The 22,841-nt window shown below is 41.0% G+C and overlaps 1 protein-coding gene across 3 annotated transcripts in view; it reads left to right on the top strand.

Annotated features, from left to right (window-relative positions):
- LOC137324451 (CAP-Gly domain-containing linker protein 4-like) overlaps nucleotides 1-22,841 on the top strand; it is a 223,485-nt gene that overhangs the window by 31,189 nt on the left and 169,455 nt on the right. For all 3 annotated transcript variants that reach the window (XM_067988729.1, XM_067988730.1, XM_067988732.1), the window contains exons 3-5: nucleotides 8,559-8,698; nucleotides 14,935-15,028; nucleotides 21,098-21,259. In XM_067988729.1, the coding sequence (XP_067844830.1) occupies nucleotides 8,559-8,698; nucleotides 14,935-15,028; nucleotides 21,098-21,259 (396 nt within the window). The remainder of the gene's footprint in view (nucleotides 1-8,558; nucleotides 8,699-14,934; nucleotides 15,029-21,097; nucleotides 21,260-22,841) is intronic.

The following is a 22,841-nucleotide window of genomic DNA, read 5'->3' as shown; positions in this document are numbered from 1 at the left end:
GGTATATTTTGGGATTTTCTTGAGTTCATGATTAGACTCCAGTCAAATTCCTCATGAACACAAATTTGTATCTCTATTCTCCTCTGTGCCCAGGTTTAAAAATTAACCCCACATTACAATAAATCACTTATTAGAGAACATATAGGATGCCCACCACATTCTCTCATTACGCAGGAGGCTAATAATAACACATTGCCAGACTAAAAGGTGTGGACTAAATGAGTTGGTCAGATTTATTTACAGATTAAATAATACACAGAAGCAAAAAGATATAGCAATATATCAAATAGCACAGAACAAATAGAACTGGATTCAGTCCATTAGGTGGTTATAAACCCTGGGGGTGAATTTCTGCAGGGGTACTGCTGCTTGCCTGCCTTAACTTCAGTGGAAAGGCCTCTCAAAATTCGGGTGAAAGGGTCTCAAATTTCGGAAAAATGGGCTAAACAGCATTTATGCTGTTTTTCTGGGGTTTCCGGGGCTCTTTCACTGAAGTTATGGCAGACAAGCAGGATAACCACTGCAGAAATTCACCTCTCTTACTTCAAAACGTGCCTCTTTAGAGTCCATTGGTAAGCAATAGCTGGGCTTTCTCTGATAAACCATCAAGATGAGTTGTTGCATATAGATTATGTGGGTTTCGCAGACCTCCATGGAGGCTGGATGTCTGTTAGTAGTGAAAAGTAGCAACGAGAACTATGGTTTTACCAAATTGTCAAATAGCACAAATGATTATGATAATCCGACTGAGCACTGTAGCTGAAGTTACGTTGCCCATGATTCTTCAGATTGCCATTCATAATCCAGGATTTCATTTATAAAATCAGGAGTTATAAGCATTCAATTATTCCTGATATAATTTAACACTTTCTGGCATACTACTTGTGTAACACAGGTTAGCAATGCTTCTACTCAAGAGTTCCGTTTTTCACTCCTTTTAAATGTTTTTTCCTCTTAAATTCTAACCTCCAGAATTCCTGTTGGCAATGTTTCCTTCTCTTTCCCACATCTCCAGTTTCCTATTTCATTTGGCATAACTAGATCCAGGAGAAACTGCACTTAAAAATTCAGGCTGCAATTGTATTTAATAAGATTAGCTCACATTATCCTTGTGAATTATTCAAATCACTCTGCTTATATGCTGCCTTTTCTCACCTTGTGCTGTCAGTCTCTGCAAAACATCAGATGCAATGGAAGTTTGCTTGCACATGGCATATCCCATTGCAAGTTCAAGTTTTTGTTCTGACCACATAATTAATATTGGACCTTTACTGACCTTTTGATATGACTCTCATTGTTGCCAAGTGCTCTGTACCAATCAGTCATGATTAAATAAATGGACAATCTGCAAAGTGATCACTACAAGCATTGGTAAAAATACAGCAATGCATGAAAAGAAGTTTTGGTGATGATAACTGTAGTCAATGATCATTATTAGTGGATTCTACAGTAAAACCATTTATTTTGAAAAAGCAGAGATGTTAAAGGTTTTTAGAGGCAAGGTGGTTTGAAATTGAGGCTTCCTTTGCACATTTTCTCCCAACTGGGCTTCGCACTTGATCACGAATAGAAATCAGAACTGCATCTGTCAACCCACATATGGTAACGTTTCAAATAAGCAGATCCAGTTATCAAAGTAACCTTATCTTAATTGGTTTCTGAATACAAAGTAGATTGCCTCTGGTTTTCCATTTTGAAAGAGTAGCTTTCATTTCAACTTTTCAAAAACATAAAATGAAGACAGAAATTTCTTTATTTGTCTGAGCGTGGGCAAGGTTTGTGGGGTTAGCCACATGTTCTGTGATTTGAGCTTCAAGTAATGTGGCTAGCTCTGATGACCTTCACGGACTGGATTGGAGCACTTTGGTCCTCTGGACAAATGCCACTATGATCTGAACATAGCTGACAATTGTAATCCTGGTGAATCCATATTGGCAGGGGAAGATTTAGTTCCCTGGCCTGTTTGAACAGGTGTTCCTATGTACTGCACAATTGTTCTACATCAGAGATTTATTAACTTTTACTTCTGTAGTTTTGTTTTTGTTGTATAATCATTATTTCTAGGGAAGATAAAAAAAAATGTATGGGGAAGAAAAAAAAGAATTTTTTTCCTTAGTTTTCAGAATTTGTGCCTCTGTTAAAAGCGGGGCAAGAAATTCAATATTCCAATGTGTTAAATCACATAGTCCTACAATTTATCTTTTTTAATGAGTTTTTTTTTAAATAACAAGCTTCTAGAAAGATAAAATCGACAAAAAAGTCATCATATACTTATGGGAACTGCAATTGTACCATATGTGACTAAATGCAGGAAAAGAATTCTAATTACGTCATAGGAACAGTGCCCCGTACAATTGCCTGAAGGGTTGCCTTCTAGATTCGTGAGGGAAATACCCTATGGAGTTCAGCTGTTGAACTGAGTGCTGAGAAGTGAATAGTTAATGCAGCCTTTTATGCAATTAAGTTGTGAAGTCATTATCCCTGGCTCAGGTTCAGGGAAGAAGTTCCTTATAAACCTTTTATGCATGTATATTAAGCATTCGTGCACCTAACTTTAAGTTGTGATTTGTAATAGTGTTTAGTGCATGACATGTGTCCTGGCTCCTTCCTTGATGATTAGGCAAGAAAAAGTTAATTCACTTTACTCAACAGCTTAAGAGTACCCTAATCGAGGGTTAGTAAATCTGAATTGGTAAGTGTAAGATGGTTCGGTAAGCGGAGTCATCCCTAGAGCTATGATGAGAGGTAAAACCCTAGACAATTCCTTGGTAAGGAGTTAAAGAAGGAAATTAAGGATTTATCTGGTTCCTTAGTATATATTTGTCAGGATACTGAAACATAGCTTTCTTGCAACGTGTAGCGATGATTCAGAAGACATATTTGTGTTGAGTGATTATCCCACCAGATAAGAAGTTCCTCTTCTCCATTCATGCTTTTATTTTTGTTTCCAAAGTAAAGTTCTACACTTATTTAAATAAAAACATTTAGCCCAAATTTTCCAAGAGCATGCCTGTGGCACAGTTTAGTATAGCAGGCCTTTGACCATGCATACTGCATTTTTACCACATCCAATTTTCTAACTTCAGGCACTTTTCTGGGAAACGGATCTGGCCTGTTTTGAAAAAGTACCTAAATCGAGGTTGTATTTAGCTACTGATTTGTCATTTTTTGTGCCATTTTGAGACCGGGAATTTGTGTTGTTGCTTATTTGTAGAATTTTTGTTCCTGTTTGCTGTAACCTGTATCTTACTAGCATTCAGTTGCCTGCAATCTTGGCCATTAATGTTGAGCACAAGGTATAGGGAAAGCAAGATAGGAGGATAGGAATCTCTTTGGGTATTCCAATTATACTGGCTGAGGAGGATGAATTTGTGTGGCCTAACTGCTGTCTGAGTAGGAGCAGTAACTCTTGTTGCAGGTTGCTGTGGAGTGCGGCAGCCCCTTAGGGATGGTTGTGGCTAGAATCTTCGAGTTCAGGACAGTGCAATGTCCCTGCAACAGCTAAAGTGACATCAATGCTACCTGCTGTTTGGCACTTCCTCACTCCTCTCTGGTCTGGCTGGAGTGGGAACATATGCCACCTCTTTGAAAGGAAACCGTCTCCTTGGATCCTTCTCCTGGCATGCTCTTGGAGCAGAGTCTCCCAGCTGGATACCTCCCGTTCTGCATTGGAGCAGTCCATAGCGTGTCTATGATGTGGGTGAACCCTGCTGTCCCTTCTCTTTCCAAATAATATCTCAGTCTATGAAATCCATCAGTGACCTCATCCTGTAACTGAGTGCTCAAGGTCTCATGGGATGCAAGTCATAGTGTTTGAGAGAAAACTTCGTTCCGTGATTTATTCCTTAGTGACTTGGGGTGCCCCTTTAGAGGACCTTGAAGAACGCACTTGGTTAATAATACAAACAAATCTCTCGCAGCACTGCATTGCTGCGTACTCTCTGACAGCTGCTACAAGCTGCTCAAAGGAGATTTTCCTTCTGGCTTCAGTCCGTTGCTCATATGGCTGGCAAATGGCATAGGCTTGCAGCTTCATCAGATCTTTCCGATTCCCCTCCTGCCAGCTCCACTTGCTCTTCTTTATTTATGATTTGTGCTTCATGCAATGGTGCGTCCTCACGTTCACCAACTCAAACATCTGAGGTATTAGTATCTGAAACGATTTCTTCGGGCAGGTGGAGTGCTTGACGCAATATGAAGTCCTTGGGACTGAGCTGCTACTTCCTCGAGTCTCCTTATCTTAACCTACGAGAAAAGAAAAAGAATGTGTATTACTAAGGATCTCCTAGACAGTGGCTTCCAAGACAAGTAAGATCATGTGACTTTAGTGCATCACGTAGCCGACTAACAACTGAAGGCCCTTTTGTCAGGATTCTGAAATAGAACCTTCATATGAATGATTGTAGCAAATTGAAGATACTTGCGAGGTTGCATGACAACTCACTCTTGCCGTTACCCTCTGCCCACATAAGCCGAGTGCTGTCTCCTCAAAGATGGTGAGCTCCTTTGGTATTATTGGCCCTTGGTTCTTTCCCAATGTTTGTGGGCAGCTTTGACCTGCAAGTAGAACACATTTTTGAAGATGTCAGTAAGTGGTGGTACTGAAGAAACAACACCCCTGTGTTCTGACCACTTCCCTCCTGGGTGTGAGTACTTGCATGAGTTTGCATAGTGGTTATCGAGGCCTAACTGTTTTGTGTTTGACTTGTCCAAATCTTTGTGCATGGAACTATAGGCCTCTCATGGCAATGTGACATGTCTATGGAATGAAGGTGTGTTGCAAAAATAGAACAAAGCTGTGTGCTAGCTTGGCAGGTAACTTTTATAAGAGTGTAGCTAATGGAAATCAGGGCCACGCCTAGTATAACGTAACAGTACTAATGTATGCAAAAATGCTTACACTTACCCCAGGACTTCTTTTGATGCCATTGAAATTCTATTTCATCTGCCAGCAGATCCAGCCGACCTGGGAGAGTTCATTGACTTGACTCATTTTGCACCCTCCTCCCAGGCAGCCTGGACCTCTGCTTTTGGGGGCAGGAGGGTGACCTTTTGCTTCAAAGAGGGCCACTCTCCTTCACCCCACTTCCTGCAACAGGATGACAAAGGCACCTTTACTAAAAGCTGCAGTGTTCCCGTGGTAATCATTGCACAAATCTGTAAAATCTCTTCTGCACATCCACCTTTACTCAGCTTGAGTGACCTTTTAAGGATTTAAAGCATCCTTTGAAGTGCAGCTGGATGGACCAATTTTCCAACTTGAAGTTGCCACTTTCCATTCATCCGGAGCCTATTTAAATTAAGTGGAGGGGGGCTAAATTGGAACATCCAACCAAACTAGCCCCACACACTGCCAGTGGGGCATGTGCAGCCCAAATTTGTCAGGATTAGAAAATCAGGGCTAATGTGTTTACTTCAGATTTACAAAATTTCCAGGATTTTTTTGTCAGTAGACTTTCTTGAATTTGGCAAAGACATGTAAATTCAGCCAACCCAGCAATGCAGTGATTGCATTTTTATTACTTTCAAATCTTACTTCAATATAAAACCTTTTTCGTGTGTTTTTTTCCCAGAAGCTTATTGTAAATAGTGATACTGAGATACATAAATAAACTAATCATGGGTTGCTGCGGCTTTAATATTCTGTGCATACTTGTAGACTGAACACAAATCATGTTTTCTTGAGTTGGAATTTAATGGCGAATTCATTGTAATTTTTGTAATTTGCAATATGTAACATCATTCTCAAAATGTGCCCATTTTTTCTTCACTTGCTCAAAAATAATAGGCTTGCTTGAATTTAATATTAAGTTTTTAGTCAGCATCCATGCTCAGCATGTCAATCTGCACCAAAAGAATAATCGTGCCATTGACAACAATGATGTTTTTTTCTGCCTAGCAGAAAATATAATTTATGCATCATCTAATTTTTGTGTAATCAGTGTCTCCTATACTCTGCTAAAGTTCGGCCAAGCTGCCTAACATTTTGGGGATATATGTGTGTCACCCTCTGTGAAGCTCTTAGTGTTGATATGCGTCAATGTTCGGTGGTGCTCTTGCACTCTATAAAAGACTCCAGCATGTGGTTGAGGGGCTGTTCATTTTTTTCCTCACGAAGGAAAAATGTTCTCTGCTCCTGCATTTTGTGTTAAATGTCATTCGTTGATGTTTTTTTAAGAATTTTCGTTTCTGAAAGTTACTTATATTTGTTGTAGAAGATTTTGTTTTAAAAAGTTAATTTGTTGTTTAATTGTTTAAAGTTATTTGTTTGCAAAAGGTTTTTAGGCTTGGAGATGTGTGACTCTCGCTGCTGCTTGCTACCTGATCACAGCCTTCTTGATGCACTCTGCTGCTGGTACTGCAACAGCTGGTATCAGCCAAGGGAGGTCCCCTAAGAGGTCTGTTCAGCAGCAGTGAGATGTTAACAGCCTCGTTGGATTGCTTCTGATGGTACTGAACTGGGACCGGGGTTAAGTTGTCAGTCCTCCATTTAGTACCTTTAGTTTGGGACACCTGTCTTAAGATATTTAAGCACTACTAACGAGAGGAAGCTGGGCGGGGCAAAATTGGGCCACAGTAAATGGAGTCGGCGAGGGGAGCTAGCAGCCCCCAGTCCCAAATTTGAATGGGGTGACTGACTGGAATAGCAGGGAGCAGGAAGAAAAATTAAAATTGTGGGTAGTGCAGAACAAAATGGTGGGAGGACCTGGGTGATGGGGCTAGGAGGATCATGTCATGTGATCTTCTCTATCCAATCGGAGGCATGTTTAGGTAATTATAAGTAAAACGGTAATGCCACTACCCCATCTAGCTTGGAAATTAAGCTAGCATGCCTGCATCAGTACTCATTAAAGTGAATGGTAAAATTAAAGAAAACTCATACATAACACAAAAACATAACATGGAGTACTGTACTTGGAGTACTGTGCACATTTCTGGTCTCCATATTATATAAAGGATACAGAGGCTTTGGAGAAGGTGCAAAAAAGATTCACAAGGATGATACCATTACTGAGAGGATATACCTATCAGGAAAGACTAAAAAGGCCGGGGTTCTTTTCTATAGAAAAGAGGAGGCTGAGGGGTGATCTGATAGAGGTCTTTAAGATAATGAGGTTTGATAGGGTAGATGTAGAGAAAATGTTTCCACTGTGGGGTAGTCCAAAACTAGAGGCCATCAATATAAGGTAGTCACTAATAAATCCAATAGGGAATTCAGGAGAAATTTCTTTACCCAAAGAGTGGTAAGAATGTGGAATGTGCTATCACAAGGAGTAGTTGAGGCAAATAGCATAGATGCATTTAAGGGGAAGCTAGATAAACACATGAGGGAGAAAGGAATAGTAGGATATGCTGATAGGGTTAGATGAAGTAGGGAGGGAGGATGCTCGTGTAGAGCATAAACACTGGCATAGACCAGTTGGGCCGAATATTGCGCTGAAAAATTTGTGATAGAATGAAGTATTGCAGGTAGTAAGTGTAAGATTTAAAGGATAGATATATATTTTAAATTGCACAGGTAGCATGGCCCTACCAATGGTGATTAATGAGAGTTTAAAAGTGAACACCTGCTAGGATCTGAATATAGAACAAAACAAATTGTTGACAAGTATCATGCTATCGTGATTCTTCTCTATACTTTCTCCAGATCCCACCTCTACATTCTGTACAAAAAACACTTCTTAATGCCTTCTGACTTAGCTTTGCTGAGATTGTCACTTTAGCTGCTGCAAATAGTGTCAAAGGAATGAACAAGCCTGTACATCAGTCTTTGAATCCTGTTGCTGTGTTTTAGCTAAGTGTAGCAATACTTTGCCATTAAATCTATTCATCTGCATTAGTTATACAGTCCTACCCAGTTATGTTGACATGTTGGGGACCTTTTTAATTTTGTTGACAAAAATGGTTTGTTGGCATAAGCAAGGCAAGTCAGCAGATTTCCGTTTCCATCCTACTGTGCCTCCTTTTCAGTGTTACTTCATTTTTCTTCCCTGAACTTCTGGGCCTTGATAAGTAGTCAGTCAGGGCTTTGTTTTCTTGTCATAAATGCGGCATTTAATAATAGAAAAGATACTTACCGCTCGGGATTCTTGGTTGACATCTCACTTCCACTCTGACACTGCTTGACCGATTTGTTTCTCAAAGGACGACAAGTTGAAAAGACTGATTAAAATCCCAAAAGACAAAGCGACAGTAATGCACACAGAATGACACTCATGTTTTTCCTCCTTGCTTCGTCAGATTTACCCTCACCGTGTAGTGAGATAAGGGCTTGTTGACGTGAGAAGTAATTAAAGAGGGGCTTTAATACTGCTAAGAATTTTTTAAAATTGTCAAATTAAGCATGCCAGTGTTTATGTTGATGATAAGTATTTGGTATTAATGTGCAGAGAAGGGACTGGGACTTTTTTGTCGAAATAAGTGGGATGTCAATATATACAGAATAGAGATAAGTGGGTAGAACTGTAGCAGTGTTCCTTTTGTCACATACTTATCAAGAATCCAGAGAGAGATGTTAATGACAAACTGATGATTTTGTTTAAATTTTTCATCTACAGAATTTTCCTTCTTTGATCCACATGACCCAGCATGCAAAAGAATCCTACATGACCTTAAAACGACAGTTTCAGAATTGTTTGCCATCTTGCGTCAATGGGTTCCACAAGTGCAGCAACAGATCGATGTGATTGGGAATGAGGTAAAATAAAATTGCATATTCCTAATTACTGTACAATATACAATTTATTTTTAAAAAGGCATATTGGTTTGTTATAAAATTAGACATATGAACATAACTTCTTCTGGAAATCAACTTCAGAATGCTTGAATTTTTTTTCGGAATATGGGCGTTGTTGGCAAGGTTGGCATTTATTGCCCAGGCTTAGTTGCCCTTGGAAAGGTGGTGGTGGGCTGCCTTCTTGAACCGCTGCAGTCCATGTGATGAAAGTGCTCCCACATGCTGTTGGGTATGGACTTCCAGGATTTTGACCCAGTGACGATGATGGAACAGCGATATATGTCCAAGTCAGGATGGTGTGTGACTTGGAGGGCAACTTGGAGTTGATGGTGTTCCTATGCACCTGCTTCCCTTGGTAGAGGTTGCAGGTTTGGAGGTGCTGCTGAAGAAGCCATGGTGAGTTTCTGTAGTGCATCCTGTAGACAGTAAACAGTACAGCCATAGTACAACGGTGGTAGAGGGGGTGGATGTTTAAGCTAGTGGATGAAGTGCCTGGATGATTTTGAGCTGCTTGAGTATTATTGTAGCTGCACCCATCCAGGCAAGTGGAGAATATTCTATCATACTCCTGACTTGTGCCTTGTAGGTGGTGGAGAGGCTTTGGTTGTTGGGAGTTAAGCCACTTGTGGCAGAATACCCAGCCTTTGACCTGCTCTAGTAGTCACGTCATTTATGTAGCTTTTCCAGCTGAGTTTCTGGTCAATGGTAACCTCCAGGATGGTGATGGTAATCTAGTGAATGTCAAGGGAAGGTGGTTAGGCTCACTTGTTGGAGGTGGTCACTTATCAAACCAAGCTTGGATGTTGTCCAGGACTTACTGCATACAGACATGGTATACTTCATTATCTGAGGAATTGCGAATGGAACCAGACGCTTTGCAATCATCAGCAAACAGCCCTACTTCTGACCTTATGATTGGCGGAAGGTCATTGATGAAGCAGCTGAGGATAATAGGGCTGAGGACATTGCCCTGAGGAACATCTGCATCAATGTCCTGGGGCTGAGATAATTGTCCTCGAACAACCAGAACCACCTTCCTTTGTGCCGGGTGTGACTCCAGTCACTAGAGAAATTTTCTCCTGATTTCACTGACTTCAGTTTTACTAGGGCTCCTTGGTGCCATACTCAGTAAAAAAACTGCCTTGATGTTAAAGGCAGTCACTCTCATTTCACCTTTGGAATTCAGCTCTTGTCCATGTTTGGACCAAGGTTGCAATGAGGTCTGGAAATCAGAACCCTAACTAAACATTGGTGAGCAGTTTATTGATGAGTAGGTGCCGCTTAATAGCACTATTGACGATTCCTACCATCACTTTGCTGGTGGCAATTGATACTTCCTGAAAGACTAGATTTTATTTTTATACAGCAAATGCTGTTGGAGTGTGGTCAGTCAGTCTACCAAAGGTCAAGATTGTCAAGGCCGTGTGAAGAATTTGCAGAACTCGGGACCAAGAACCTTTGGATATTTTCTGCCCTCATAAGACTTCTAAAATTAATTTGAACATTTATGGTTTGATTATATGAGTGCCTGATTAATTTGTTAATTTTTTGTTACAATAATACGTATGCTATTAAAACATGCCACTCAACTTTTAAAGAGTGAGGTAAATGTTGGATGTGGTTGAGAGAGAGAGAAGGAAGGAAGGTGAGAAATGATTTTCAAAATATTGCAAATGTATTTGTAACTTACATTCTGAGTGGGTTGTTTCTATTCTAGATTACTGGTAACTCAGAGAAACTGTCTCAAAATTTTCAGCTCATGATCTGCGACGCTGGAACAAACTACAAATATTGCAGTATTATATCAAATATCAGGAATATTGCTGTAATACTAACCCAAGCTCAACTACCCTCGGATAAAATGTTTAGATGGAAACCTGGTTGGTTGCAAATGTAACCCTGAAATCATAGCCAGGCATTGAACAAAAGGGTTTCAACTTCACATGGTCATACAGAAACCCTTCAGCGAATCAGCTTTCAGCTATTTACTCAGGTCTGATCAAGTAAAATTTCTTTGATTGTTAAAGTGATTTATATTCTGTAAAGAGAGCTGTTTTACATGATTCATAACTATATCTGATGAGTTGAATTCTCCCTGTGAATGAAAAATAAAGAGAGAATATTTCACCAGTGACACTTAGGGGATAATTTTAACCCCGCAGGACGGGAGGAGGCAGGGGGGGCTGAAAAATGGGTATCCCGACCCCAACCCGTCTTCCCCCCTCCCCGGTCCAGTTTTAACAGAGGTGGGACCCTAATTTAAATATTTTAATGGGGCTGTGTGCCTCAGATTTTTAGCAGTGTTTCAGGCCTCGGGAAACCTGGCAGTTGAAGGAACATAGGATCATAGGAACAGGAGTAGGCCATTTAGCTCCTCAAGCCTATTCTGCCATTCAATGAGATCATGGCTGATCTGTGACAAAACTCCATATAGAGATCATGGCTGATCTGTGACATAACTCCATATACCCACCTTAGCCCATATCCCTTAATTCCTTTGGTTAACAAAAATCTATCAATCTCAGGTTTAAAATTGACAATAGAGCTAGCATCAACTGCTGTTTGCAAAAGTGAGTTCCAAACTTCTACCACCCTTTGCGTGTGGAAGTGTTTCCTAACTTCACTCCTGAAAGTCCTGGCTCTAATTTTTAGGTTACATCCCCTAGTCCTAAACTCCCTAACCAGCGGAAATATGGTAGGTAGAGAGAAACTATCAGTTCCCTATAAAATCTTGAAAACTTCAATCAAATCATCCCATAATCTTCTAAATTCTAGGGAATACAACCCTAGTTTGTGTAATCTAGGGAGGCAAGAGCGGCTGGATCTAACAAGTAAGTGCCTTCCAGCACTACTTGTGCTCCAGGAGGAGCAGGAGTGCTTCCCCCCAGCCCACCAACGTAACCTGTTAACCTCCCTGCGATCGGACCCCCCAACCCCGATCCACCTCTCCGATCCCCGACCGATCTCACCACCCCCCCCCCCCCCCGCCACCTACCCATGCTCTCTCCCTCCCTCCTCCCCCTGGGTGTGGCCTGGTGCTGCAGGTCTTCCCACCCGACAACCAGCCAGCCTTGGAATCTGGCTGGCTGCAGCTGGGAAATTGAGTCCAGAAATTTAAATCAGGTCCTGCTGTTAAATTCAGCAGGACCTCCTGGAAACCCATATTTCCGGGCTTCCCGACCACTACACCTCCGCTCCATAAATATCGGGGCATTAGCCACAGCGATGACATTACAGAGCAGCTGAACATGGCATAATACTTAACTTGAGGATTTCCCAGCAGGCATTAAATGGATATTTCTTAAAAAGTCGAACCTGGTTTTTTTCAAGTATTTACTTGCGATAAAAATCGAAAAGTACTTTGAATAAATAATACTCCTCCTACACTTTCTTTTTAAGTACTAAGTTTGAATTTGGATTATAAACTGAAACAGATTACATTAACCCTGTATAGCTCATTACTATTGGCATGTAGAGTATATTTTTGTGATTTTGAGTACCTGCTGTCAACAACATTGGACAGAGTTCAGAGAAGAATGATGATGATTCATGGACTTGCACTCTAAGTTGTGAAGGAGTAGTTAGAACTGAAGTTGCTTTAATTGGTGAAAAAATATGGGATATGATTCAGGTCTTTAGATGGAGAGAGAAATGGATATTTTAAATTAAATATTTTATTTAACTTAATCTGTGACTGAAAAATTAGAGGACATAAGTACAAAATTAACAAGCCCGGAGAAGGATTTGAAGAATTTTTGTTGTATAGAATAGTAAATATATAGCATAAACTCCCAGGAAAAGTAGGTAATACTACATTGATATACTCTCTTTAAAAAAAAGAGCTGACTATGAACATGATTGAACATTTTAAGGTATATAATAGATAAGTAAAGATGTTGATAATCAAATAATCTATGAACATAAAGGGTCCTGTGCTGCTGAGACCATGGAAATAGCTGTGAAGTGCAACTGGTCAGCACTGTATAAGGCTGCTTATTATGTTAAGGTGATATTTTGGAGTTTTGTTAAATTAATTTGGAGGTCAGAGTGAAATTTTGCAGTGCTTTAGTTTCCTAGGGATCGATTTTGGCTTTTGAGCATCTAACCAGTGGAGCGTCTGTACCTGTGGTGAAGAGGTGGTTGCATTTTTGAGACGTTGGCCTCATTTGCAGGGTTTTCATTTTCCATTGGAAGGGGAGGGACTTGCAAACAGCAAATCCTGACTAGCTCTGTGAATGGCCAGTTTTGCTGTCTGTCAAAAAAATTTCTATAGGTTATAGGCACTGGGACATGCTAGGAGCAGTAGCCTGCTACAATGTTGAGTCTCTTCAGCTGACAGTGATAGATCTGGGAACGTTCATGAATTTAAGGCTCAGGCTTCTCACCTAGGCACAAACAACAATGGAAAACATTGTTACAGGCATTTCAAAAATGGAAAATTTGGATTATATAGGTAAATGTAATCTTTTTCTTCTAAATGTAATTTTTTAATGTTTTTATTTTGTTATAATTCTATTCAATTGTAAGTGCTCAGCTCTGTGGAGAAAGCAAGATGGCAGCTGAAAGGATATTTCAAAATAACATTTGTAAAGATTGAATTAGCTTCTGCTTCCTTTTATTGCTAGATCTTCCTTGCTGCTGATCCTTGATTCATTGCTTTTATACATGCATTGTAGTCCCTCATTGATAGCTTTTAAGCTGCTTTCTTTGCTTTTTATCATAAGATTCTTGCCGACTGAATTCTGATTCGTGGCACTTTTATGGAGTTGGTTTGATGCCTGAAGTGCGATCTGATGGACAAAACATGCAACAGTATACTATTTTTAAAGATATGCTTATGCTGAGTCATAGAATACACTGTTTTAACAAACGAGGCGTTTTGCCATGTAATGCACAATGTATTTGTATGACGGCCACTGATTCATAGGTCTGTATCAGTCAAATTCTGGTTTTATTGGGTGAAATTCTGGGATTTTTGTCAAAGTTTTGTGGTTTGAATTCTTTGACTGTTAATTTTTCTGTGAAAACTTTAAATCAGTGACCTTGATTATTCTTACATTTATAAATTGATGGCTTTTATTTTATATACAAGGAACAGCTGTGATCAACTCAGAAGGGTTCACTTATGTTCCCTGATGACCCAGTTCTGACAAAAGTTCGCTGATCTGAAACGTTAATTCTGTTTCTTTCTCTACAGATGCTGCCTGACTTGCTGAGTATTTCCAGCATTTTCAAGTTTTTATTTGACTTATGTTTTTGGGTTTCCTTTTGCCATTTTACTTTTGACATTTTTGTTTTTTGTGTTTGAGTACCCCCAATAAATGAGCCTTAGCCCTCAGTATCAAAAGTGTTCCCTCTATCCAAAAGCATTTTCGCCCACAAAACTTGCCCCACCCCCCAAGTTACAGAGCCTCATATGAGTTTCCTGCTATTGCACTTGCTCAGAAGCTCTCTTAAAATAACAACTGGATTTTCAGGCGCAGCAGGGAACAAAGTCATTTTTCGTTGTTATATTGCATTTTTTGAGCATTTTATAAAAAATTTATCCTCTGAGATCGGCACTATATTTTCTGTTTCTATAAATTAAATTTATGGCATAAGTATAAGTCGCATAAAAATGAGAAAAGCTTCCCTGATTGCAGGTTCCTAAACATGTGTGTGTCTAATGTGCATGAATGATGGTTGAATGAGTTGAAAGTTTAATTTTCATACTCAAAGAAGAGAAATATATGATGGGAGTTCGGTGCTTTCCTTGGGCCTTGATTATTTACACGCATTTTACGTTTGGGCATATTCTAATGAGATTCGCAGGCAATTTGAGCAAAAGTTGGCATTGACAGAATTGGCATGGGAATGGGTGCATTTTCAGGTCTAACTTCCAGGATGTGCCCAAGGAGGAAATTCGAGGCCATGGATTGCGCTGTTAAGATGTGGAGGAGACTAAGCTGGGGGGGGGGGTGGGGGAAGTTGGTAAGCTTCAGTAAGTAGATGCATGTATAAAAGTCTCAACTAGAGCAGGTATGATTAGGTAAAATATTTTGTTGTGTGATTTGTTTATAACGCCTGATGATGGATGCGGATTGTCTTATCGGACAGCACAGTCCCATATTTCTCAGTTGATAGTGAATCATTAGTCTTCATGTGGAATAAAGCAAATGAACCTTCTAATCATTCTGTTCCTGATGTTACTGCTTTAGATTCTGAACCGAGGTTGCCATGTGAATGACAGAGATGGATTGACAGATATGACACTGCTACATTACACTTGCAAAGCTGGGGCTCAAGGAATTGGTTAGTTGTACATCAAATATTTCTTTTAATATAGACTTTTTTAATTAAAATTTTCCTTTGATTCCCTCTTCTTGTGGTCTTTTGCTTCGATGCTTCCTCTTTTGCCTGGCATCACCATTTTCTGACAGGAGTATTTCCTATTTTAGTGACAGATGTGGTTGTTATGAGAATAAGGTGACTGATATTTGTGTCTGTTGTGGTCATGCCAGTCGCCCTAATTTTATTTAATTGACTGCTCATCAATCAATCCTAATCGAATAATGTTTATTTTTTTAAAAACCTGCAATTTAAATCCTCAAATTAATGACTCTTCAAGTCAATTAATATGGAGACACATGTATGATTTAGTGACTTAAATCCCAGACTAAAGAAGACTGCTGGAATTATTACACTATGAAAATGGAGACAATTTATTTTTGTATTTTCATCCATTCCTAAATTAATGGACCAAATAAGATATTGGAAAAAGCATACAACCTGTGAATTCATGCTCTTTAGCATGCTGTTAAAGGAGAATTAAATCCCAGTAATGAAATCATGTTCTCAATTTTGAAATGGTGGCGGGTTGGCAGCGGAGGGGTGAAGGTGTGCATGGCAAACCCGAATTTTAAAAAATGTACCTTTTCCGGCGCGATTGTGATGTAATTGATGGTGATTAAAGATGTTTCCGGGTTTCGCGCCTGGCAGCCAGCCTGACTGCCGACAGGAGCTGCAACGCCGAGGTCAGGGTGGGGGGTAGAGGTGGAGAGAAAGAGAATGAGCGAGACGTCATCTGGCGCTGGAACAGAGAGTCGAGGGTGCTGAAGATCAGGTTGGGGGGGGGAAGAGAAGGGGAGGAACGGGGAGATCGGAGGGGGAGGGGGAGAGGAGGGGGAAGGGGAGAGGAAGGGGAGGGGAGGGGGAAGGGAAGGGGAGAGGAAGGGGTGGGGGGAGAGGAGGGCGAGAGGAAGGGGAAGGGGGCGAGAGGAGGGGAAGGGGGTGAGAGGAGGGGGAGGGGAAGGGGAGGGGGCAGAGGGAGGGGAAGGGGAGGGGGGCAGGGGAAGGGGAAGGGGAGGGGGCAGAGGAGGGAGAGGAGGGAGGAGGGGGAGGGGGGAGGCTGGAGGGGATGGAGACAGGGGGGAGGCCGGAGCAGGGTAGAAAGGTATGTTTATTTTGTTTTTTAACTTTGAGCAATGGCTTTTTATTTAATTCATTTAGTTTATTTTTGCCTGACCCGGCCCTTCGTGCCTAGACTTCAGCATTCGTGTGGCGCGCGCATATACAGGCGCGCCTGTGGGAAACCCGGAAGTCGGCGGGTTGGGGCCAGCTTCCTCACCCGCTCAGAATTTCCCCAATTTTTGCAGCCCCTCCTGCCACAACGCACCCGCAATTTCCTTTGAAAATCATGGCGCTTATCTCATTATGTGAGGAGTTATCACAGGATGAATTAGTTGCTCACTTTTCCCAGTTGGTGGCATATCATACCACTAATATTGATAGAAATCAAGTGAGCTGTTGATCAGGTATAGTGCGGTGCCGTCTTATTGAGTCGTAACTGATTTTGGCCAAACTGCTGTGTGTTCTAAGTGATCAGTGGTTTGCATGGTCAATTTTCCCATTTTGTTTATGCTGTCAGGAAGAATTGCTGAGAAGGTGAGTCTTTGTATCGCCATATTGAAAAGCAGTGTTGCCAAAGTCTTGGAAGCAGATCACCTGCCTACCCTCTCACACTTCAAAAGTACAGGAGAATCAGCTTTCACTGTCACATTCGATTTTGGATAAACTTTTCTCTAGCCAAAAATAAACCATAATCATTTTAGATCCTTTAATTCCTGGTACTCACTGTTGAAATGTGATGTGTGTCATGTAAATAATATATACTACTATTATACTTAAACGAACAAATTTACTTGAGTATGAAATCATTATAATAATGTACTTAATAGTAAATGGGACAGCAGTTCAATGTTAATAACTTTCTAATCAAAAAGTGCGACCTAAAATGCTGAATTGAGTTAGCATGTTGAGGGCAAAGCTTAAACCTACAGGTTTTATCAACATTTACTCATTCTCCTTGCTTAGATTTTGTCCACAATCTAAGAGTCCTCCGTAGTGCTCCCTAAGTCTCGTTCTGGTATACTATTAGGCTAGGAAGTTAATGTGTTAGTCCAGGATGTTAAAATGCTAGGAATAATCCTATTTGATAATGTTGTTTAGATTTTGCAATGTCATTGCATACTTTCATACCACTTTCATACCACTTGGTGGCACACCATACCACTACATATCAATAAAAGTGTGGGCTGAGATCTTTGGCAATAGTTTAGTAGTTCATTAGATACAGTACATTTCAGTTGAGTGTATAGCTGATTTTCCACACATTTGCAGATATATGCAGCAAATACATTTGAGAGGTACAAATTGAAATATATTAAAGTGTATTGAGACAATTCTAATTTAGTATTCACAATAATAGCATTTAGGAAAGCATCAGAATCTTAGATAAGTTGGTAACTTGGTAATTAGGGTGCAAAAGTGTTGCTCATGGAATGGCATAATTTGGATGTAAGCTAGCGATTTGACATGTACTGAATTTTCAGTCTTGATCAGGCTATTGGGTGAAGTGTATGGCAGAACTTAAGTACTTCTCTGGAGGTGGTGAGAAAAGGAAAGTTGAAAAGCGAGTTCTTATATCTTGTACAACTGGCACTTGCAGAGGTCTTCGAGCAGGTCACCTACTTGTCCAAAGAGGGCTTTTTCATAGGGAAGGGCAACTTGCACTATTTAGGCCACTTTGATGCAGCTAAAAAGTAGTATCATTAATTCTTAATAAGGTATAAGAGCAATACATTTATATTTATCAGGCAATTAAAGCTTCCTTTTAATTCCGACCAGAATTTATTTTGCATAGAAAGTAACTTTTTATTGATGGTGAAATTCTTTCATCTATTTGTTATATGAATGAAATAATAATTTAAATAGCTTTCAGATGAGACATTAAACTGAGGCCCTGCCTGCCTTTTCGAGTGGATGTAGAAGATCCCACAGCACTATTTGAAGAAGAGCAGGGGAGTTTTCCCGGAGCCCTGGCCAATATTTATCCCTCACCAACGCCTAAAACAGACAACCTGGTCATTTATTTATTTGCTGTTTGTGGGAACTTGGTTCGCAAATCGGCGACTGCATTTCCCATATTACAACAGTGCCTACACTTCAAAAGTAATTCATTGGCTGGCTGTAAAGTACTTTGGGATGTCCAGAGGTTGTGACAGACGCTATGTAGGTCTTTATTTTGGGTGGGTTTTCTCTAGTTGTAGTGCACTGCTACACTTGTTGAGCTTTCAGAAAGCAAGTCTCGTTCATTTCAGGACTATTTATAGGTACTACTCATTGCCACAACAGCCACTTAAATACTACCAGTAGCTGCCTCCCGATTGGTTGGCATTTCACAGTATAGTGAAACCTGTACAAAGGGGCACCTGCAAAAAAATGGGCACCTCCAAAAAATGGACACACATTGACAGTTCTAAATAATTAACATTGTAAAATATACAAGCTGCACCTTGAAATAAGGGACACAAGGATTTTATGTAATGGAGATCTCTTTACCCAGCATCCATAGTGGCAGAGAAATCGCTCTATCTCTGGGATTGAATCCTTGCATGGCTCAATCCCAGGGATAGCGCGGTTTCTCTGCTGCTATGGATGCTGGATAAATAATTCCCCAGTGCACAAAGGCCGGGAACTGCACCAGAAGTATGGATTTGCTGAACGTCCTGCAGAATTTAACTGCAGGACGCCTTTTAAATTTTCCCGGCAGGTTTCCTGTGCAACAGGCAGCCAGATAGATAGGCTGGCCAGGGAGCGGATGCCAGGTAAGTCTGACATCACTGGTGGTGGGCGAGGAATGTGGCTAGATCGGGGGAAGGGTCGGAGACATTGGGAGGAGTGGCGGGCAGCTAGAATTCGCGCAAGGGGGTTGCCTGAAATTGCAGGGGGGAGGGGGTGCTCTGAAATCCCAAGGGGCTGAAGTGTTGGGGGTGAGGAAGACTAGGGAAAGGGAATGAGAGCTCGGGGCGTAGAGGGAGACTGTGGAATGGGGGCTCGGGGAGACAGATGGGGACTGGGGGAGAGATGGAGAGATTGCTCTCCGCTTTTCCCCGCCCTCGCTCTCTGCTTTTCCCCGCCCCACGGGTGGTCTCCTGGTTCTTGGGACTTCTCACACAACAGGGATCTCCCAGGCACTCTGGCCCTACAGCAGCCACCTCGTACTGTGCAGGCATCCAACGTAGCAGATCCCAGGATCAAGGCATCTCTCCCTCAATGGAAAAGGATCCCGGGAAGGCAATGAACTGGAAATCCCAACGAACAGAAAATGAACTGAAATCTCATCCTACTGGCTGGTCTCTAGAATTAGGCACAATATCAAGTGAGGGCGAAAAGAAAAGGGAACGCTGCAGGAAATACAGCCAATCCCGGGATATTTTTCTGATTCGGTTTACCGTACATACAATGACCATTTTGAAAATAGCGACACCTGCAAATAAGGGTTACCTGGTGCAAGTCCCTTAAGTGTCCCTAATTTTCACGTTTCACTGTAACTGAAATTTCTAATGTCCCAAAATAAATATTTCACAATAACCTAACTAACTTTTATCGATTGAAATGTATTTTTTGCCCATTAATACATTCATTAAAATTTTACAAAAGGTTGGGCATGAACTTTGATATTTTAGCCCTTGGTACTGCCTCTGTTAGATGAAGACAGACCGTGCAGTCTGAGCATATACATTGTGCACAATTCCTAAAATGTATCAGTAGCATTTAACTAATCAGATGATTTAATGTTTTTTTTGTCTCCAACAAAATATATTTTGTTTTTGTTTTCAACTTATTTGAGGAAATGCTGGAGGATATAGGTCAGACTGTTTATTGAGGTTAAGTTTATAATGAGTTTTTACAGAGAAATGACAGTCTGTACTGATTACACACCGTCTTGTGACTTTTGTTGGTTTTAAATTATAAACTATCTTTGTAAACCTCTAATAGCATATTAAGCAACAGAAAGTCTTTCCTCATATGAATTTAAGTTCCTTTTTTAAAAAAAAACCAAATAAGTTGAATTTTGAAAGCAGACAGAAAGCTTCTAATTTTTACCTAATTATCACCCATGTTTCATTGCTGGTTAGAAAATGTAAACATTCTAATTACTGACACCAGTGAAACAGAAAGAGAGCGTGAGATGGATAGAGACACACTGAGAGGATCAGAGAGAGAATCCACCCTGAAATGAGCATTAATTCATAGGAGAATCCAGGCCTAGAACTCTTCATTGCTTATTTATGTTAGATCATCCACACTTGTGACTGTAGCTAATAAATGTGTGTGGTTTCAAAGGTAAAGCATAATTTGGAATTACATATTTAATTGCCTGGAAAGTGCTGCAGTTCTTGCTAAACTTAAAAAAAAAATGTTAAATAGTGGTCGAGTATATTACCTGAAAATGGCTCAATTGTCTGCTGGCAGATGGAGCCCTGGGGAGAGTGGAACTCTTCAATTTCAAACGTCCCATGCTTCGGTAGCCATGCCATCAGTCACGCAGCTCCTCATTGTGCATCGAATTTGAATCGATTGCTAACTAACCCCCTGAAGAGTCCTGTTCTCCCCAGTGCTGCATTCAAGAGTCTTTGCTGGTGACATTATTGCAACAGAAGATTTGCAAATGCAAGCAGAACAGTTGGGGCTTGCTCACCTCGTGGGGATATGCACTTGTGCTGGGTCCGGTGCTCTGTGCAAATGTGTGTGCAAATAGCAGTGTATTCAGTAGAAGATACTCCAAGAGGTACTGGGAAAATATTGTTTTATTTTGTATTTTCAATTAATAATAAATGTTCAAATAAAGTTTCTGCGGTAGATGGTTCTTTGTGCAAGTTTATACTAATTCTGCCCCTACATTGTCCTGCTCCCCCAATATATCCTGCAAGTCTATGTTCATTGACATCTTCCATGTTACTTCGCTGTGGCATATCATTTGTGTTATGCCTTATCACCCCAGAGTGCTCTTTTTGAATTGTATTTTTATTTTTCCAGGAGATGCAGAGATTGCTGCCAAATTTGCCTCACAGTTGATCGACATGGGAGCTGATGTCACTCTCCGTAGCCGTTGGACAAACATGAATGCTTTGCACTACGCAGCTTATTTTGATGTCCCTGAACTAATAAGAGTAGTTCTGAAGGGTGCAAATACTGGAGGTAAGTAATCTTATGCATAGTTTTGAGGGAAAAATGTAGGTTTTCCTACCTTGTCTCTCATTTTTATAATTAGTCATTTATCAGTATTTATATTGGAGATATAGTGAAACCTGTAAATTATGGACACCTAAGGGACTGGTATCAGCTGTCTTTTTTTCAGGTGTCCTTATTTTCAAAATGGTCTCTGTATGTAAGGTAAAAATTTTCCCAACAATCTTGTAGAACCAGCTGAGATTATGATCAGCACCTAATCAGCTGCAACAATGCTAAAGATCTTAAGTTTGGAATCAGATATAACAACAAAACTGATGTGCCAAATACAGTACCTGTGCAGTGGAACCCTGTTCCTAATGACACCCTCAGACGACGGACAACCGTACCGCATGGGGTCAGATGCGTGCGCATCTTCTGGGTTGGAGTGGGGTCAGGTGTGTGCACATCTTCTGGCGTGCGTTGTCAACAAGGTTGCTTTTGGAAGTAGGGACAGTGGCTTCAGGGGCGATTCAAACCACGATACCGGCATGGACAGCGGATGCAGGAATAATTCAAATCTTGATAGCGGCATTGACAGCGGATGCAGGGATGATTCAAACCCTTATACTGGCATTGACAGCAGATGCAGGGATGATTCAACCCTGGGGACCGACCGGCATGGACACCGGCTGCAGGGGTGATTCAAACCCCGGATATAGGCAGGGATAGCGGCTGCAGGAATGATTCAAACCCTGGATATAGGCAGGGACAGCGGCTGCAGGGGTGATTCAAACCCCGATACTGGCATGGACTGCGGCTGCAGGGGTGTTTCAAACCCTGGGGACCATGAAGGAGCCGGTGTTGGAATCCGTAGGCTCAGAGTCCTGGAGCAGTTCGATGCAGTCCCTCTCAGTCCGAGCGCTTGAGCAAGTGTGCTTTGAGGAAGAGCGGTTTGTCACTGAAATGAATCGGGTATTTGAGTGCCTGCTGCTGTTGCTGGTCTCTATAACATTCCTTCCACTCCTTCCAGTGGCTTTCTCCATCGTCCAAGCACTGCTGCTTCCTCTTCTCTCTTTTAATCAGCTCTTTCCCTTCATCTACAAGGTCAGAGGTCACCTCATTATCCCCCATAAACTGCTGGAAGCCCAACAGGTTCAGGTAGTATGTCTCAAGGCTGAAGTCCATCTTGCTGCTATTTTTTTTATTTACCATAGATGGAGACAACAGTGGGAGAATACCCCGTGATGTTCCAGTTCATGAAAAGTGCGTGGAAAACATGATCTTGTATTCGTCAGGTTGTTCCTATATGTGACATGAAACTGGAACCGTGGGTTCCTGTGAAATTGAGTTTTTTTCACTTGACTGTTGTCTTACCATTGTTTATCTAAGCATGAAGGGTCAACCTAGGCTGTTTTATTTGGAACAATACTTTAGGTAAAATTATTGCTAAACAGAGGTTAGCAAATCAGATGGTGTATTGTCCTTGTGTTACTCTTTAGCACAGTGATATCCATCAGGAAAAATTAGAGCACCTCCTACTTGTGCAGTGGCCACTTGTTGGACCAATACGTAAAGGGCCCTTTTTTTAGGCCATTTTCACTGACCTGGA

Source organism: Heptranchias perlo, chromosome 8 (assembly GCF_035084215.1).
Source record: "Heptranchias perlo isolate sHepPer1 chromosome 8, sHepPer1.hap1, whole genome shotgun sequence".
NCBI lineage: Eukaryota > Metazoa > Chordata > Chondrichthyes > Hexanchiformes > Hexanchidae > Heptranchias > Heptranchias perlo.
The sequence above is the reverse complement of the archived record's forward strand: the minus strand, read 5'-3'. Positions and strand labels throughout refer to the sequence as shown.